Here is a 20,130-nt window from a genome sequence, read left to right on the forward strand (position 1 = left end):
GACGCTTCGGAGTCTTGCAGAGTCACGATGACTGTTCTTTCTCTAGGTAGCTTTTTAAGTGGGGCTGGGGTCCCGGCCTCCTGGGCAGGTTCTCCTGTTGCTCAGGGGTAGATGAGGGAACTTCCCAAGGTTCTTTGTCCCCAGGGTCCTCAGCCTCCTGCAGGAGGTAGGACAGGTTCGGGTGGGAGCGTGGGGTGTGGGTCAGGCATGGCAGAGCACTGTCCCCGTGGGACCCTAGACCAGAGACTCTCTGTGCCAAAGTTCTGTGTCTGCATCTGTCAAGGGCTTGTCATCTGTGCCCTTGGGCTCATTTGGGTGGTTGACAGGAAACCATCTGTGAAGTGCCGTGCCCGGAGCCTGCGTTCAGGAAGTAGTGGATGGCTGTGGGGGGGCATGTGGCATAGCCTCTGGGCCCAGCGTCTAAAATAACTTCCCCTGCGTCAGAAAAGGTCTCCTTGAAGTCGGGGCAGGAAGCAGGGGCCCCGTCTGGTGCCACCTCCCAGATGCACGGGGGTCAGGAAGGAGGCTGGGACCCAGTAACCCCTCCCTCCCACTCCTGTTTGTAGACCTGTCTTCCTCGCTGGAAGTTCTGCGTGAGCGACACAGAAAACAACTTGGGCTTCGCCCTGGGCCCCATGTTTGTCAAAGAGACCTTCGCGGAGGACAGCAAGGACATAGTAAGTGTCTCCCCATGGACACGGGCTGTGACGTCACATCACTGATGGACCCCCGTGAACTTGGCGGTTCATACTCTGGTCTGTCTGGACCACTCTGCTCCCGCCCAGGGCTCCAGCCTTAACAACGCCAAGGTCTGGTCTTCCATAGCCTCGGATAAGGAGAGTTACTCACAACAGTTGTTCTTGCTGAGTGGCAGGCCTCTCGGCTGCATTATCTCATTTAACCCTTACCGCAGTCCAGCCATCTCCACTTCCGAGGCCCTGAGGGTCCCAGCGAGATCATGTTGACGGGGCAATTCTGGCCTCGAGTGTGATGTTTTTCTTTACTCCATGGGTGATGGGTTTGTTCTAGACGGGCAGAGGGGATGGTATTCTCGCCCCACCTGTAACGTGGGGGCAGGGTCGTCCATTGCACGGGGGAGATTAATGAGCCACTACACATAAAAGCACCTGGCACAGGGTAAGGGTTCAGTAAAAGGAGCTGTGTTATTGGTGTTACAGTTCATATTACGGATATTAAATACATAGTAAATACGCAGGCGTTATCCGCAGCCAAAGGTCAGCCTCAAACCAATCGCTCGACTCACCCGTGAGAGGCTGAGGCGGAACCTGAGTCCAGTTCTGTTGCCACCAGTCCCTCCGCTCTTTCTGCTGCGAAACGCCACCTTCCCTGCTCTAGAATCTTCAGCCGCCAGGTCTGCCTGTGATATTGCCCTTGAGGACGGCCATTCCTCTCCAGCCTGAGCAGAACGTTTCTGAAACTGCCCCTTAGAACTGGAGCTCCCTAGGTTTTAAAGCCCATCCCAGCACAAAGGAACCTGTGGTCCCCCGCAAGCCTTCTCCGAAAAGGACTGCGGTGCAGGCTCCGCCCTGCAGGCTCCGGGAAGTCCTGCAGCGGACGTCGCCTGCATTCTCAAAGCCTGTCCTGACTGGAATTGGCCACAGAGCCCAGTTTATGGTAGTCTGGTCGTATCTTATGGGACATTACTGTTCCTCTGCAGAGCAGGATTAGGGAACATGGCTGTGCACCAACCGCCCCCCCAGCCCAGCACCTGAGAGCCTGAGGCTTTGCGCCCAGACCTGAGTTCAGTCTTTGGCCTGGTGACACCCTCCTGTGTGGGGTTCCCATCCACTGCCCCACCCTCAGGTCCGGCTTCTGTCTCCTCAGGCCAGCGAGATAATCCTGGAGATCAAGAAGGCGTTTGAGGAAAGCCTGAGCACCCTGAAGTGGATGGACGAAGACACACGGAAATCAGCCAAGGAAAAGGTGAGGGGCCCCAGGTGCTTGAAGGGCGTGGCTGAGGCTTCCTGCTGGGGGCAGGGGGTGGGGGAGCCTCAGAATGAGGAGGGTGGACAAAGGGCAGGCCATACCCACATGCCGTCCTGCCTTTGGGGGGTGGAGAGCCCGCCCTGAACACACGATTGTATTAATGAGTGTGAGAATGAACCCTGCTGAGTGTGCAAGGGGGACACGTCTAGTGGAGAATGAAGGGTCTGGTGTTGTCTGGTGGGGTGGTGACAGGGCAGGCTTCCCCTTGGAAGTGGCATTTTAAGAGATGCCCAACAGATAAGTAGAATTTAGACAAGAGAGGACTCTTCCCAGAAATACATAAGAAATATATAAGCTCCTCCCTGGGGTGGGAGGAGCTTGGCCCAGACCCTGAGCCTGGCGTCCGCAGGCCATTGCTGGGCCCTCACTGTATTCTGTCTCCCCATCCAGGCAGACGCAATCTACAACATGATAGGCTACCCCAACTTCATCATGGACCCCAAGGAGCTCGACAAAGTGTTCAACGACGTGAGTGGTTCCCACCCTGCCCCCTTGCGTTCCCAGTGCCCCTGCAGCACCCCCCACTGGGGAAAGGGGAGAAGCAGGTGGGGTCCCGGTGGGACACTGGAGGCACCCTGATTGTCAGGACATCTTGAGAGGGTGTGGTGTGGGCACTGGGGACGGAGCAGGCACGAGGAAGCTGTCCTCTGCCCCCTTGGCCAGCCAGAGGCCCCCGCCTCCCTGCGGCCCCCAGCAGTCAATCCCAGAATGACACCACATGCCCCCTGGAAGTGGTGGGCTACACTTAATGAGTGGGAAACAGTGGGGGAAGCAGACTCTAGAAGGTGCAGTGAGCACTGTGCCCCTAAAACACCAGTGGACGAAGGAGAGCGTGGAGCCCCCTCGTACCTCCCTCCAGCCTGAGTCACTGCCTGTCCCAGGGTCCTCCCCACTTTCTCAGAGAAGCCCGGCCCCAGCTTTGGCCCTTCCAAGCTGACAGGAAAAAGGAAGCATAAATCTCAGATGCGTGTTGAAACGTCACTTAGGCAACAAGAGTAGTCAATGTATCTCCCTGGTAGTTAGAGAGCTTTTGGCAAACCCCTCCTTTAAACGGATTGTGCTTCTGTCCCAAGAGGTAAGTTTTGTATCTTTTTGTGATTGAAATTTATAAATTCAGGCAGTCTTGCAATTATAATAACCTCTCATCACAGTTATATTTAAATCCTAAGGATATTAAAATCCCTATTGAGAAGGTGAGGCTCGTTCTGAAGCCTTTTTTCCTTGAGGATAATTTAGGACGCTCCAGGGCGTCATGGCAGCAGACAAGGGGTTTCTAGAAACAGCCTGCAGGACCAGCGCCCTGCGTGTCGTGAAGGCGGGAAGCTCCACAGGGGACCTGCGGGAGAACCTCGCACCTGAAAAGAGCTGGAAGGCTGGGCTGGGGGGTGAGGAGGGTGCGTAGTAATGCCCGTCCCCTGACGTGGCAGAGGTAGAGTAGCTTGATTTATAAGATCTGCGCTGTCCTGTATGGTAGCTACCAGCCAAAAATGACTAGTTAATTCAAATTAAAAGTCACACTGGCCACATTTGAGATGCTCAGTACCCACATGTGGCCAGTGACTGCCATTCTGAAAGGCACAGACATGGAACACATCCGTGACGGCCGCCAAGTGCTGTCGCCAGCACTGAAGAGCCTTCCCGCTAGAGGCCCGTGTGCTGCTGAAGGGCCCTGGACACTGCTGGGTGTCGGGGGCCCTGGGGGAAGCTCTCTGTGCCCTCGATGGGGAGAGGGCACCAGGCCCCAGCAGGGGAGGGCTGAGGGAAGAGCCCAAGCCTGCAGCCCGCAGCCCCCAGTCCCGCCTCTGACCTTCAGACCATCCCCTTAACCTCAAGGGCCCTCACTTTCCTGAGCTTCAGAAGAAGGGGTTAGCCTTCCAGATCTGGGTGCCTCCCCGCCAGGGCAAGCTCTGACCCTGTGGCTGTTCTCTTGTGCAGTACACGGCCGTCCCCGACCTCTACTTCGAGAACGCCATGCGCTTTTTCAACTTCTCCTGGAGGGTCACGGCCGACCAGCTCAGGAAAGCGCCCAACAGAGACCAGTGAGTGCGGGCCTCTTGGGCAGGGGCTGGCTGAGCGCACCCCTGTGGCGTGCGCACCGTGTGCCGGATATAACTGTCCTAAGGGCCTTCTCTGGGGGGTACTGTTGTCATCCCACTTTTTAGACGAAGAGCCCGAGGGTCAAGGAAGTGTCTCAAGGAAGTGTCTCGGGGGCTGGGGCCGGGACCACTGAGTCTGTGCTCTCAGCACCAGGCTGCAGGCAGGGTAGCCCGGCCCGTGGACCTGAGCAGGTCTGGCCTCACGTCCCAGCTCCAGCACCCGGGCTGCTCCGACAGCCAAGGTGAGCACCTCTGGGGAGGGTCGCACGGAGGAGGCCCCTGGCTCGGCCGGGTCCTCTGATTCCTCACCAGCAGGAGCAGTGGGTTCTCAGAGCAGTTCCCCCCATAGCTGTGTTCCCAAACCTCACTGCACATCCGGAGTCTCGGGGAGTTTTTACAAAGAGGCAGCTTTCTGGCTTAAATCAAAATAATCTGGAGTGAGACTTGGTATCTGTTGTTGTTGTTTTAATAGTCTTCTCAAAAAACTCAGATATAGTCAGCCCAGTACTAGTAGTTCTCAGACTGAGCTCCCTCCCTGCCTAAAACATTTCGCAGAATAAATCTTACAGAAAGGGGAAAGCAACTTCTCCTTGCCTCTGGTGCCCCCTCGTGGACAACAGGGGTTTGAACATCTCTGTCCTCTAAGTTTCCCTTCTGCAGCCAGGGTACCGCCAAAATGCACAAGGAGGTGGTCTGTCATCTCCAGAATATACCACAGGTACTGCCACAAGGTTCTGAACCTATCTGGTTTTTTATTTAGGTTAAAAAATTTTTAATTTCAATGTTATCTTCGACCCATCAGTGCATTTGTGATTATTTTTGTATAAATAGGACTTTTTCAAGTTCTCAGTATCCTTTCATGGGTTCAGGCACCCCTTCATTCATCTCTGTGGGGCTCACCCCATTCTCTGAGAGAGAACGTCCTTCCTGTGCCATTCCGCTCCTCACTGCCCCCCACCCAGAAGAATCGTCAAGGGGCAAGTGTTTCAATACTGTATTACCACGAGGGGCCCTACCACACTCTTTAAAAATTATTGGACCCAGGGAGCTTTCTTATGAAGGTTATATCAATTTACGTGCACATGTTATGAGAAAGAACTGTTTTATGTTGAATGAGGAAAAGAGAAGCATTGTTTTACGTATTGCAAATTCCTTTCGTGTCTGGAAAGCTGGGTTCCCATAACCGCTTCTTAGTCACACACCGCCTGTTCCTACAATGTAACCCTGAGTTACAGTCAGTCTGTTGCAGTATTTTGTTTCGAAGTTTATAAAGAGAGCCTAGTCTCACACAGATGTGTGGTCGGAAGGCAGGAGGTATTTTAATGGTCTTCTCTGATACCAGTGCACGTTCTTTATTGAGGTCAAGCCCAAGTTCAACAAGTGGTGATTTCTTAGAGGCTAACTGTGCTGTGGAATCAGAGACTATGATTCACACTCTGTTGTGCTCATGCAGTTTTAACGTCACACGTCAGTCCTTTGGAAAACGGGGGCTCACTGGGTTTAATGTGTCTTCCAAACAATGCCGCTCTGTCATACAGTGTCCCCCAAATCTGCATCTCTCTACACCACCACCAACCTCCCGAGGAAGGGCTTTAAATATTGGGACGCTGACGTCTCTGGTGACTGACTCACGTCTTTCAGGATTTTTAATGTTTACTAATTTTTTTGAAACTTTGAGCTTTTGTCATTGGTGACAAATGGTGTCATTATTTTCCTTGAGGTGACAAGCTCATTTTATTCATTTTCAAGAAAAACATCTGCCAAATACACGTGTCTGAAATGTCGAAGCTTGCCAGTCACCCTCAGGTACAGACTACGTTCCCAGGAAACTCCAGGCGTGCTGGTGCAGCGCCCCCATCTGGTCACAGTGTGGAAGGCCTCCCGGAGGCTCCAGGGTCGAGCTCTGATGCAGTTCCCAGTGACGCGGCATCATCAGGGGTGCTCTGCAGTGGAAGAGACTTTTTCCTGCTAGTGGCCAGCACAGTGGCCACCAGGACAGCGGGGGCGGTGACTCTGCTCAGACCACAGCAGTTCTGCCCACTGCAGCTTTTATGCTGGCTGTGTAAACACCACGCAGTGGAAAGGACAACACCTTATCGTCATCATGGAAACACTGATGTCACAGGCCCGCCCCTCCCGGGGTCACTGCAGGACCATCCCTCCCGCTCTTTGTGAGAGCCTTGGTGTCCCAGTGTGCGGAGTGACATCAGAGTTACCGTATTTTGTTGTGTATAATGTGTACTTTTTGCCCAAATTTTTGAGGGAGAAATAAGGATGCACATTATATATGGGTTGTACTAATTCCATATCTATAGAAATGCTTTTAATTCTTTTACTTATGCCTATGCATTAAAAGTGTAACTCTAGAAAGCAATAACAATATCCATATGTTCAAAAATACATGCTAAAATTTTCTTTCTTTTTTTTTTAAAGATTTTATTTATTTTAAGACTGAGGGGAAAGGTGGGAGAAACAGAGGGAGAGAAATATCTAAGTGTGGTTGCCTCTCGCACGCCCCCTACTGGAGACCTGGCTTGCAACCCAGGCATGTGCTCTGACTGGGAATAGAACTGGCAACCCTTAGGTTTGCAGGCTGGCACTCAATCCATTGAGCCACACCAGCCAGGGTAAAAATTTCTTTATAATACAGAAAACAAGTACCTAAGTAAATAAATAAATAGAACTAAAAAAATTAAAACAAATGATTTTTTTCCTGAAAGTTTGGGCCAAACACGTGGGTGCACGTTATACACAGCAGAATACGGTAACTGAGCCCTTCTTTCTGGACATTCAGGTGTTTCCCGGTGTCCCCTCCCAGAAACAGTGTTGCTGAGGTTATCCCTGTGCTTGCGTGTGCACGTCGGCCTGGGGTCAGAGGGAATTTTCAGGGCTCTTGACACCCTCCGAGTGAGCTGTCCCCACTGCCCCCCACCCCGGGCTGTCCTGTCTTCTCACGGGCTTGTCGCTTGCAGGTGGAGCATGACCCCCCCCATGGTGAATGCATACTACTCGCCCACCAAGAACGAGATTGTGTTTCCAGCTGGAATCTTGCAGGCCCCGTTCTACACCCGCGCTTCACCCAAGTACGACGCTGCTGGAACTCCCGGCCCTGGGGCCCACAGCTGACCGCAGTCTCACTGAGCGCCCTTTGCCCCACTGACCGAGGAGCTTGGGACATTCAGAGAAGTTGCAGAGAAAGGACGACCTCCCTCCCTCTGCTTCCCCCCACAGTGGGAAGCCCCTGGTTCTGGAAGCCCCTGCACAGTGGGGCCTTGGGGGAATGTCACAGAGGAGCCCAACACGGGAAACACGCCTCTAACCGTTTTAGAACAGTCGCAGCTGGGGATTTGGGAAGGGTGAGGGTGCAGTCTCAGAAAGGAAATCCACACGGGCCTCGCTGTGCTGACCGGGTGGCCCTTGGGCAAAGTGAGTGCACTATTCCAAGCCTTGGTTTGCATATTCGTAGAGTCGCTTACTTTTGCTGAACTCTTTTGAGGTGACCAAAGGGACGGTCCGTTCTGCGGAGCATCTGGCACAGTGCTTGGTGTCCAGCGGACATGGGCTGACCGCAGCCAATCTCCAGGTTCCCCACGGGCTTCAGGCTCAGGCTGCGGTCGTGTCCCCACCAAGCACTGTGGGGCTCTGCCGCATCTCCAGGCCTGGGAAACAGCGCTCCCTCCCCTCATGGCCTTACCTTCGTGTCCTCCCCTCCAGGGCCTTAAATTTCGGTGGCATCGGTGTCGTCGTGGGGCACGAGCTGACTCATGCTTTTGATGACCAAGGTATGGGTCCCCTGGGATCTCTTCAGATGGGGCCCACCAGCTCCCTGGTCCCACTGATTCTGCTTTTTGTGTCCCTCACTCTAAGAGTCTTAGCCTTGAGACAGAAGGATCTTGGTTCAGATTCTGACTCTGCCTTCTCCCGACTGTGTGAACTCTAGCATGTCCCATCATCCCTCCAAGCCTCTTGCTTCCTATCTGTAAAAGGGGTGCGGTGATCCCAGCCTCGTGTGGTGATGGTGAGGGCTGTGTCTGAGGGACAGTGGGCACCCTGCTCCTGGAGGGTGTCCAGCCCTCAGGGTGGGTGGTAAGTGGGAGTGATACCTGTCCACTACTCCCGAGACCCCCTTCGCTGACCACAGTCCAGCGAAGGTCTGTGGTCAGACCTTCCTCCTCACCATCAGAGGTTCAGAATCCTCTCCATTGCCGCTTGCCTTGGGGATCTCTACACCAAGGAGGAGGAGGCAGGACTTCAGAGGCTGTGGCCCTGCTGCCACCAGCTCCATTTGACCCTCTCAGGCTCAAGATCAGAGGCTCTTAGCAGCCTTAGGGAGTCCACTGAAACTTTGGACATGCTGGTCCTTTGCCTGGATCACGTTCCCCCATCCCCTCTGCCACCACCCAGATTGGCTGATGCATTCGGCTCTTTACCGCTCCGAGCGCTGGGTGGTGGATGGGTGCAGACGGATGCACCCATCTCTCACTGGGAGGAGCGGTGCAGTGAGCAGCAGCCGGTCCCAGTCTGCCTCCTGCTCCCCTTGACCTGACGCTTTGCTGTGACCCTGCAGGACGGGAGTATGACAAGGATGGGAACCTGCGGCCCTGGTGGAAGAACTCGTCCGTGGAGGCTTTCAAGCGGCAGACAGAGTGCATGGTGGAGCAGTACGGCAACTACAGCGTGAACGGGGAGCCGGTGAACGGCCGGCACACCCTCGGGGAGAACATCGCCGACAACGGCGGCCTCAAGGCGGCCTATCGGGTAAGAAGCTGCTCCCCACGCACAGTCCAGGCCCAGGTCTGGTTCATTAGAGACAAGCTGCGGCAAGATGCAGCCGCTCTGTGAGCTTCAGTTTGCTCATCTGTGAAATGGGTGTAGTGAGGACTAATTGAGAGGGTGTCTGTGAAAGCCCCCAGCACAGAGCTTGCCACACAGGGGGCTTTCTGCTCTTGAGGGCAGCTGGACAGAGGGACACAGGACAGGGCTTGGGCTGGACCCGCCGGAAGTCCTGCCTGTTCTTCCCTGTGCAGCAGTGGGCCCAGAAGGGGAGGGCAAGGACACTGGTCATGGAGCCAGTTCCGGCAGGAGTCCTGGCTCTGGAGTAAGTCACCCAGCCCTTCTTGAGCCTCCATGTGCTTGGCTGAGTCCCTAATCCCCACATCCCTGGGGTGTGACGTGTGACAGCTGGGGCGCAGGGCCTGATCCAGAGTGGCACTCGGAAATAAATGGTAGCAGAATTGGGTGGGAGGGATGACAGAGGCCACAGGAGAAAAAGACTAGGTGTCCATCAGAGGGCAACACAGCTCCCTCCTCGCCATGACAGTGAGAGCAGAAACACTAAAAGGCGCCGCTTGGCCAGGCTTCTATCCACGCGCCCGGCTCCAGGCTCAGCCCCAGCCTTTCCCAGTCGGGTCTCACAGCCTGCAGCCGCAGCCACAGAAACTGAGCCCGGAAACATCCAGAAATTTCTGGGACGTTCACTAGTTGGTGAGCACATACTATAGATCTCCCACGCACCGAGCGCCGTGTGGACACGGGAGTTTCTGTGGCAAGACAGACAGGGGCCCTGCTCTCGTAAAGGCACGATTTTAGAGGGGCAGGGAGGGGACAGAAAGGCCATACGTATGGAAACAAATGAGATCGTTGCAGGTCCGGTACCGTAGTGAAGGACTGTGGGGGAGGTTGAGGGGGGGTTCCTGCAGTGAAGGGCTGACATTTGAATTGAGACCTAGATGATGAGGAAGAGGGAGCGCAAGCTGGGAGATTAGAGTAAATAGAGGGGCCATGAGATGGACACACAAGCCTGGCAAGTTCAAGGACAGGAAGAAGGATGGGTGGAGTGGAGGGAGCGCATGGCCAGCTGGCCTGGGAGGTGAGGTTGGGGGAGGGGTTTGCCTGGAGCAAGGAGCTGGGGTTTCATTCTGGATATGGTGCAGGGTTTTCAAGTAGAGGAACGGCGTGGTCCAGTTTATCCTTTAAAACGGGTCAGCAAGCCTGCAGCCTGCCGGCCAAATCCAACGCTCAGCCGGTTTTTGCAAATAGAAACTGGAGGGACGCGGGCAGGCCCATCCGTGTCCACGCTGTCTGTGGCTGCTGTCACACCACAGGGGCAGGACTGAGTGGTGGCAACGAGGACCGGTTCCGATCCAGAGCTGAAAACATTTACTCTCTGACCCTCACAGAGAGAGCCAGCCCGCCCTGCTTTGTGAGGATGGCTTAAGTTGCTGCTTCTGGAGGGGGTTGGAGTTGGGCCCATGTGAGTCAAGGAGAAGAGTGAGAAAGCTGTTGTGCGGTTGTGCAGGCAGGGGGTGGGATGGAGCAGTGGGAAGTGTGAGAAGTGGTCAGATCTGGGGCGTTTGCTTTGATTGAAAGAGAAGAATCAGAGGAGTTCTGGGGTTTGGGCCCCAGTACCTGGGTACCACATACCGTGATGGAGGGTGTGTGTGTAAGTGTAACCTTTCTGTGCTGTGATAAGTCGGCGATGCATCCTGGAGGTCCAGTTGGGGCAGCCGAATATACAAAGTGCGTTCAAGAGCCCTCGGCACATAGGTGGTACTTAAAGCCACAGGGTCGAACACACTTGCCTTTGGGAGGAGCGCAGGTAGAGAAGGTGGCTCCTCTCAGCTGAGCCGGGCCGTCAGAGCTGACGCCCAGACCCCAGAAACCGGCTCTGCAGGGCAGAGCCCCCCACGATCTCCCACGCCAGCCTCTCCTCTACCACCCTGCTTGCTCTTCTGTCCCCGGAGCCCTGAGCGCGGTTCTCTCCCCTCCCAGGCCTACCAGAACTGGGTGAAGAAGAACGGGGCCGAGCAGACGTTGCCCACCCTGGGTCTCACCAATAACCAGCTCTTCTTCCTGGGGTTTGCACAGGTGAGTTCACTAGAAGAAGCCAGACTTGGGCACACTCTGCCATCTTGCTGATCCAGGAGCTCTGAAACCAAAAGGCAAGGTCCCCTCAGCTGAGACCCTGCCACCTCATCAGGCCATCCCAGGGCAGCTAACCTGTGGGAGGGCGAGCTTCCTATCAGTAGAGAGATTCGAGGAAGGGCCAAGGGCACTATTAAAAGGGTCCTGCATTGAGGAGATGAGAGGACAAGATGATCACTGAGGGTTCTGGGGTTCTAGACTTTCTTAAACTCAGCATGCCCCAGGTCGTCCCTTGAGTTGGCATGCAGCGTATAGCCTTCCGTTGGTGCTCAGAGCCACCAAGCCGTTAGACAGTTGTTCTGTCAGGGAAGTGAGTGATGTGGACGCAGTCTGAGGTTGTCAGTGTGGTTTGGGGGCTGCCTCCTTCGCTGAGATGATCTAGCGCAGGTGCCCGGGACAGACAGATGCTGCCCTGGCCGCAGGAGCACAGTTGCAAGCCGCTGTAGTAGAGGGTAATGAATACACACCAGTCGCTGTTTCTTTCCGACCCACGTGGCAGGCCCTCCTGGCTCCCGGGGGTCCTGGAAACTCCAGGTGGGAGGGCTCGTTCTTCTGCTGTTGGGCACAGGGCCAGTCTGGCCGTCTCAGGACCCCCTGGTGACCTGGCCTCTCCCTTGTTGCCTTCACAAAGGTCTGGTGCTCCGTCCGCACACCCGAGAGCACCCACGAAGGCCTCATCACGGATCCCCACAGCCCCTCCCGCTTCCGGGTCATCGGCTCTGTCTCCAACTCGAAGGAGTTCTCAGAACACTTCCACTGCCCGCCCGGCTCACCCATGAACCCACATCACAAGTGTGAAGTCTGGTGAGGGGCGAGGCACCAAGAGCCGAGATGGAGGAGGGGGAGGGGCTGAGGAGGAGCCCTCCGGGTGGAGTCAGCAAGGCCGCCCCCTCCATCCAGTGCCCGGGTGCCACCCAGCCCCCTTGGCCGCCCAGGGCCCCCTACCCCGCACTGGAGGGTCTTCAGCCAGGAACGGAGCCTGTCACGTGGGTTCTCAGCATAACCCGAGACTCGACCCCTGTGGAAACCCTGTCCCCCCAGGCATGTGCGCACCGACTCCAAAGGGCATTTGGGCGTCAGGCTGGTGGTTCACCAGGCCTGGGCCCCCGCTGACGAGGGTCGTGGACAAGCCCCACGCCCACATCCAGTGCCAGATACACCACAAACACCACTGTGTCGAATACTTTAAATATATATATTTTGGGGGGAACTATTTTTTAAACATGGTGGAATACACTGGAAATCTTCAGGGAAATAATGCATTTAAAACACTTTTTTAAGGAAAGGATTGGTATATTTATTGTGTTTCGTTTTTCTAAATAACCTGTGGACAAGGGAAGCCCCACTGCGTTGCCCCCTCTCTTCCTCACTGAAAGGTTGAGCTGATGCAGCGATGCCCGGGCCATTGACCGGGTCCCCAAACAGAGAGCTGCCTCAGCCCTTGGACTGTACACCATCTCGGCCTCCGTCACCTGGTGGGAGAGGAAAGGTGGAGGAGGGCCCGCTCTGGGAGATCGGCTCCTTGGCACCACCCCTCTCGGCACCCCCGCCTCTGTCCCCAGAGTCCAGCACTGGGAGCCCCAGCAAGGAAGGTCTGATCCCCAAAGTCACAGAAGGGGACAGATGGCTGTAGCCACCTGAGGCCAGGTCAGGGTGCACCCCAGCCTGGGGTGCCCCTGCCCCCCAGATTCTGGACCACAGAGCCCTGTGAGGCCGAAACCTCCCCGTCAGATGTACTCGCCTGTAATCTTTTTGTCCCCCCTCTTCGGGCCCCCCCACGCCTGTGCTGGGGGCCTGTTCCTTCTCTGCAGCACCCCCACCCCAGCATGGGCCTGGCTCCGGACCGCAGCCATGCCCCCTCTGTTCTCTAGTGCCTTATCTGAGGCTGTGCACCACCCCAAGGAGGCGGCCCCTCACCCCCAGGGGCCCTTGGCCTCCTCAGTGAAGCCCCAAGTGTCCCACCTGGAACATCGGGCCGTACCCCTGCTCCCAGTGCCCACGGAGCTGCCTCTGTCACCGCGCAGGAGCTCTGGCCTGCAGGCCGGAGGCACTGAGGCCAGGGGTCTGAGGAGCTCCCGCACATGCCCCCAGCTCCATCCTACCCTCAGCCCCTGGGGTTGAGTCAAGACAGTGCCTGCAGCTGGATGGGCCCCTCTCCCTGGGAAACACCTTCAGCCCTGGCAGGCTGTGAGGGAGCTGTTCCCCTGAGCCGGTCAGTCTGGCCTTTGGTGTCCAGGACCAGGAATACCATCCCCTCCCTGAGGCCGCAGTTCAGAAGGTCCCCCAGGAGGAGCTAACTGGAGCCCCACTCTGGTCCTCTGGGCGAGCAGCCACCTGGGGCTGAGGCAGGGGCAGCAGGTGCCCACCACCGGTCTCCCGTCTTGGCAGCCCAGGTCGCCTGGCTGGCCCTGCTCCCACAGACAGGCTCCTTGCACTGCCCAGGAAGCTGATGCTCCTTGCTCAAGAGAAGCAACAGCTCAGCCACTGCCTCGCCCATCTTTAGATCAGCCCCAGAGCGAGGGTAGCAGTGTGGGGAGTGGGCTCCCTGGTCTGAACAAGCAGCAGGCCCAGGAGATCCTTGCAGGAGAGGGGTAGGGCAGGACCCGGACCGGGGGCCCGAGTCGGGGGCCCACCACCTGCACCTTGCCCCAGAGAGGAGGCTTTCTCAGTCCTGGCACCCTCCCTGCCCTCCTGCCTCCCCGCCTCCCCCGTGGGTCGTGGTCCTTGAGAGTGTCTGGCGGTGCCATGGACTGGGCCCCCCGAGCCAGAAGCCAGTGTGCTAGGGTCCAGCCAGAGGGCAGGTGGCTTGCACTCGTGGCATCCTGGTGTGCTGCCGGTGGCAGGAGTCGCAGGGGGCAGGAGCAGGAGGACAGCACCAGGGGGCTCGGAGAGACCCTTCCCCTTACGCCCGGGGAGCCATTAGGCTGGCTTCTCTGCGGGTACCTGGACATGGGGTTTAGAGCTGGGAATCTATTTTTTGTATTACTATGTTTTGTGCTACTGTAGTTTTTGTGTGGCACTATTGTAATTGAAATAAAGTACTTGTACCGAGGGCCTTGTGACTGAGTGTCTTCTCAGGGTGGTACGTGACCTGTGGGGCTATGGGAGGGCACCCCCCGCCCCGTGTCATCAAGACCAGCTGTGCCTCCTCCCCAGAACCGAAGCCTCGGGTCCTGACAAGTGCCAGGTTACTCTGCCTGGGCCCACCTGGCCACTCCTCCTTCAAAGACACGGTGGTGGGACCACCCCCTGCTGCTGAGAATGATGCATGTCACCACCAGGGCCCAGGGGGCTTCTGGGTAAAAATGATTATTCCATTATCTTGGAGCAAAGGACGTCAGCAGTGGGTGTCCAGGGCTCAGATGCGTGGGAAGGGCGGCCCGAGCAGGAAATTCAAAGAAGTGCAAGGGAGTGTTTCCAGCGCTCGTCGGGCCTCCTCCAGGATTTCGCATGTGTTCTTCCCTCTGCTTAGAATGCTGTTCTCTGTTTGGTAAACTCCTGTCCATCCGTCAATGCCCAGCTCAGCATTACCTCCTCCAGGAAGCCTTTTCCGACCCCCGGCCCAGAGCAGGTGGGCTCACACAGGCTTCCCTCCCCGACCAAAGCGAGTTAGCGCCAGGGCTGCCGTAGCACGGTAGAGAAGAGCAGCCTGTTCAAAGATCATGTCGCCCCCGCCCCCTTCACCAGCTCCCCAGTGCACTCCCTTGCACACAGGACCTGGGCCCTGCCCCGCTTGCCCTGCCCCAGGACCCCCTCTGCACCTCCCGCCCCCTTTCTATGCTTTAAACAGTCGAAGCTATTTTCTGTCTGTCCTTCGGAGTGGAATGTTCACACACTCTTGCTGATGAATGAATGGAAACATGGATTTTTGTAAAGCTTCCAGGTATTGCATGCCTGCAGTGAGTCAGGCTGTGTGCTGCATCCCCTCGAAGGCTCACAGCAGCTTTTCCACCCGGATCACAGGGGGAATAGTGGCAGACCGGGGTTCTGAACCCAGGGAGCTGGGAGCGAGCTGCTTGGGAATACGGGGGAGGCTGCTAAGCAACCGCGATGCGGGGAGGGGGCAGACATGACTGACTTCCTCTCTCTCACGCACACGCAGGCTGAAGATGCAGGAGAGGCATCTTTCTCCTGCAGAGGTGCGTCTCCCTGGCATCCTGGTTTCCCAATGACCAAGTGAACAGGTCCTTCCACTACCCTGCTCTGAACCCTGGGCTACCCCTGCCCTCACCCCACCCCCTTTCCCCTCCTCCTCCCCCTCCCCCGTTAGCATTAGACCCTCCCCACCGACTCCATGCATGCAGGAGTGAAAACCCTAGCCTGGCCCTTAGGGGGTTACCTAGCAGTTAAGGAATGGAAACACTTGCAAGATGCAACCCGAGAGTCCCTGGGAAATGAATGAGACATATAACAACAATTGTGTAAAAAGCATTCAGCAGAGGCTCACTGTAAGGGTTAAGGAGCTGCGGAAGGAAGGGATTAGGGAAGATTCTAAACGCTAAAGAATCTCATACAATAATAACCCCATTGAGCCACAGGCGAGATGTTTACCAAGACAACTATAAAACTTGACTGAAGAACAATAAAAAAGACTGGAGTAAAATCAGATGGATGCACTGGTCATAGATGGAAAGGTTCGCTCGAACAAAAGATGTCAATTTTCCCCAAATTAATCTATACTTTCAGGGTACACTCAACCAAAATTCCAAGGTAATTTTTCATGGAACTTGAAAAACAGATTCATATGGAAAGGGGAACGTGTGCAGTGGCTGAGACAGTTTTGAAAGAGAACAGTGAAGGAGCTCCATCAAAATGTCGTAAAGCTGTCGTGAATAACAATGCAGCATGGTGCCGAAGTAGGGCAGAGAAGCTGGACAACTGGAATAAACTAGAGAGCCGGAGTCAATTCTGTGTGTACGTGGGAACTTGGATGGGATCAAGGAAGCCCTTTGAACCCAGCTGAGAAATGGAGAGCCATTTAAGAAGTGCTGTTAGGATGTCCACTTAGGGAAAAAAGTCTAGATCCCGCTGCCCTCACATAACTCACACACACACTGCTCACAACAGGAAGTTCTCCCTGTCCCAGGGACCTAAGTGTGTACAAACCATAAGAGTATACAATACAGGGTGGGCTAAAGTAGGTTTGCAGTTCATATGGGAAATAATATGATAATACAAGAATAAACTTTTGTGTATTCAAAACTGTAAACGTACTTTTCCCCCACCATTTGTTACAGAACGTGTTTATAACTTTGGGTAGGCAAAGTTATATTTAAAAAACCCAAATGAGCCCTGGCTGATATGGCTCAGTGGATTTAGTGGTGGCCTGAGAGCCAAGGGGTTGCTGGTTTGAGTCCCAGTCAGGGCACATGCCTGGGTTGCGGGCCAGGTCCCCAGTAGGGGGTGTGTGAGAAGCAACCACACACTGATGTTTCTCTCTCTCTTTCTCCTTTTTTTCCCTGCTCTAAAAATAAGTAACATCTTTTAAAAACAAACAAATATGAGTCCTGGCTAGTGTGGCTCAGTGGATTAAGCACCAGCCTGCAAACCAAATGGTTGTGGGTTCAGTTCCCAGTCAGAGCACATGCCTGAGCTGCAGACCAGGTCCCCACTAGTGGGCACGCAAGAGGCAACCACACATTGATGTTTCTCTCCCTCTTCCTCCCTCTCTTCTCTCGAAAAAATAAATACGTAGGTAGACACACTGCCTCCTCGCACAACCAAAATAAGGACAACAATTTAGAAACAAAATAACAACCAGAACTGACAGAAAATTGAACTGTATGGAGTTGGACAGCCAAGGAGCTGAAATAGACACATTCATCCAGACTGGTAGGTGGGGCGGGGTCAGGCGGCCAATCGAAGAGGGGTCACGGCACAAGAAGCAGTGACACTGGGCTCACGCAGACGGCAGTGGGCAGACCCTGGATGTGCAGGCAGCGGCTGGAAGACCCCTGGCGAGGGGTGGCAATAGGCAGACCTAGCAAGGTGGTGATTGTGAAGCGAGGCACTGCAAGGTGGCTGGCTGACTGGGCAGCAGTCTCACATTCGGGCACAGATAACTGGGGAGCAAGACAGACCATGCAACCCGGGGTCCCAGGGCTGGGAAATAAAGCCTCAAAACACCGATTGAACATACCTGTGGGGGTTGACACGCAGGGAGAGACTCCCAGCCTCACAGGAGAGTTCCTTGGAGAGACCCACAGGGTCCTAGAACGTACACAAGCCCACCCATTCAGGAACCAACACCAGAAGGGCCCAGTTTGCTTGAGGGAAGTGGCAGGGGCCCGAAATCCAACAGAGAGCAGAGTAAGTGCCATTGTTCCCTCTGGACCCCCCCCCCACACACACACACAGCGTCACAACCCAGCGACCTGGGTGGCCCCACCCTGGTAAACACCTAAGGCTCCACCCCTCATACATAACAGGCGTGACCTGACCAAAAATGGCTCAATCAGAAGAACAAATCAAAGCCCCAGAGCCAATACTTTCAAGCGACCAAGAGATAGCCAACCTATCAGATGCACAGTTCAAAGCACTGGTGATCAGGATACTCACAGAATTGGTTGATTCTGGTCGCAAACTAGATGAAAAAATGAAGGCTATGCTAAGTGAAATGAAGGAAAAAGCACAGAGAATCAATAGTGATGGGAAGAAAACTGGGATTCAAATCAATGGAGTGGACCAGAAGGAAGGAAAAAATAACCAAACAGAAAAGAATGAAGAAACAAGAATTCAGAAAAACAAGGAAAGGCTTAGGAACCTCCAGGACATCTTTAAGCCTTCCAACATCCAAATTATAGGGGTACCAGAAGGGGAAGAAAAAAAGCAACAAGTGGAAAACTTACTTGAACAAATAATAAAGGAGAACTTCCCCAATCTGGCAAAGGAAATAGACTTCCAGGAAATCCAGGAAGCTCAGAGAGTCCCAAAGAAGTAGGGACCCAAGGAGGAACACACCAAGGCACATCATCATTACATTAGCCAAGATTAAAATGAAGGAGAGAATCCTAGAAGCAGCAACAGATAAGGGGACAGTCACCTACAAAGAAGTTCCCATCAGACTGTCAGCGGATTTCTCAAAAGTCACCTTACAGGCAAGAAGGGGCTGGAAAGTATTTCAAGTCGTGATAGGCAAGGCCCTACAACCGACATTGCTCTATCCAGCAAAGCTTTCATTTAGAATGGAAAGGCAGATAAAGTGCTTCTCAGATGAGGTCAAGTTCAAGAAGTTCATCATCACCAAGCCCTTATTATATGAAATGTTAAAGGGACTTATCTAAGAAAAAGAAGATAAAAAACATGTATAGTAAAATGACAGCAAACTCACAATTATTAACTACCACCCCTAAAACAAAACCAAACTAAGCAAACAACTAGAACAGGAACAGAACCACAGAAGTGGAGATCACATGGAGGGTTAGCAACAGGGGAGTGAGAGGAGGAGAGAGAAGGGGGAAAAGGTACAGAGAATAAGTAGCATAGACGGTAGGTAGAAAATAGACAGTGGGAGGGCAAACAATAGTATGGGAAATGTAAAAGCTAAAGAATTTAAGACACATGGACATGAACTAAAGGGGAGGAATGTGGGTGGGAGAGGGTGTGCAGGGTGGAGGGGAATGAAGGGGGGGAATGGGACAACTGTAAAAGCATAATCAATAAAATATATTTTAAAAGAAAAGAAAAAAGAAGGCCACTTAGATGGAAAAATTAAAAATAAAAATAAATAAATAAATATTTAAAAAAAAAGATATTGGCTGATGTGGCTCAGTGAATTGAGTATCAGCCTGCAAACCAGAGTGTTGCTGGTTCGGTTCCCAGTTGGGGCACCTCACATGCGTGGGTTGCATGCTGGGTCCCCCATAGCGGGCACATGAGACACAGCCACACATTTATGTTTCTCTCCCTCTCTTCCCCCTTTCCTTCTCTCTAAAAATAAAATTTAAAAAAATTGTAATAGACTTAAAAATAAATAAGATTAAGTAAAATTAAAAGACCAGTGACAGATTGGGGGGAAATAAAATGCAAAATTCATAACTAATGATCCAGAATGTACTGAAAAAACAACAACAGCCAGGTGAAAAAGAGCAAAATATTTAAACAGACTACCCAGAGGAAAAAAAATACAAAGAGACAAAAGAAAAACTTGGCCAGGTCTCCAGTTGGGGGCATAGAAGAGTCACCCAACCAATGTTTCTCTCCCTCTCTTTCTCCCTCCCTTTCTTTGTCTCTGAAAAAAACCTTTTTTAAGGAATCCTAAAAAACAGAGAAATAAATGCCAACTTCCCGACTCCCCCTCCACACCTCTCCTGAAGGACAGCAGGACGGACAGCAGAGGGCGCACTTGCATGGGGAGTCCTGTCTGTGAATGAGCACGACCAGAAACAGGCAGATCACGGACATTCAAAACTGTTAGCAATTCAGAACATTTCAAGTGATAAAAATTCTCCCAACAAAATCAAGGATAAAGCTGAAGAAAACTGTAATACAGCACTCCACACTGAATCAAATACCCTCAAATAAGCATTCGGGGATATGGAAAAACACCTCATATCAGAAATAACAAAAGTTAACAACAGAAAAAGACTGAAAAATGAATGATTTAATTAAATGAGAATTGATCTCAAAGGAGGAAATAACAAAATCATATGGTATCCTATTGGGAGATTAAAAGGTACCCAAGGGAATAGATTCAAAAGAAACTTAATCAAGCACAGTGATGGAAAGCAGGAAACCAGCCAAGAGAACGCAGCTTAGGTGAAGAAGGCAAACGGTTAGAGAGAAGGTGGTTGAACTGGAAGACGGGCAAAGGGCTGACATTTGAAACCAATCCAAGATGACTTCCCAGGAATAAAAGATCTATCGTGGGGTCCAACCTGTTGGCGTCTCTGGGCCACACTGGAGGAAGAAGAGTTGTCTTGGGCCCCACATTAAACACACTGCAACACACGATCACCAAAAAATCTCATCATGTTTTAAGAAAATTTACGATTTTGTGTTGGGCTGCATCCACAGCCATCCTGAGCAGCATGCGGCCCGTGGGCCACAGGATGGACACCCCAGGTTAGACCCACTCATTGAAAGGGCTCACTGGGAACTGTGT

The 20,130-nt window shown here is 53.6% G+C and overlaps 1 protein-coding gene across 2 annotated transcripts in view; it reads left to right on the forward strand.

Annotated features, from left to right (window-relative positions):
- ECE1 (endothelin converting enzyme 1) overlaps window positions 1-14,079 on the forward strand; it is a 97,948-nt gene extending 83,869 nt beyond the window's left edge. For both annotated transcript variants that reach the window (XM_037135868.2, XM_037135867.2), the window contains 9 exons: window positions 567-677; window positions 1,846-1,944; window positions 2,398-2,475; window positions 3,943-4,046; window positions 7,076-7,186; window positions 7,818-7,885; window positions 8,671-8,861; window positions 10,875-10,970; window positions 11,659-14,079. In XM_037135868.2, coding sequence (XP_036991763.2) covers window positions 567-677; window positions 1,846-1,944; window positions 2,398-2,475; window positions 3,943-4,046; window positions 7,076-7,186; window positions 7,818-7,885; window positions 8,671-8,861; window positions 10,875-10,970; window positions 11,659-11,835 — 1,035 coding nt within the window. In that variant the 3' untranslated portion in view covers window positions 11,836-14,079. The remainder of the gene's footprint in view (window positions 1-566; window positions 678-1,845; window positions 1,945-2,397; window positions 2,476-3,942; window positions 4,047-7,075; window positions 7,187-7,817; window positions 7,886-8,670; window positions 8,862-10,874; window positions 10,971-11,658) is intronic.
- Window positions 14,080-20,130: the final 6,051 nt, after the last annotated feature.

Source organism: Artibeus jamaicensis, unplaced genomic scaffold, assembly GCF_021234435.1.
Source record: "Artibeus jamaicensis isolate MK-2021 breed Jamaican fruit bat unplaced genomic scaffold, CSHL_Jam_final scaffold_847, whole genome shotgun sequence".
NCBI lineage: Eukaryota > Metazoa > Chordata > Mammalia > Chiroptera > Phyllostomidae > Artibeus > Artibeus jamaicensis.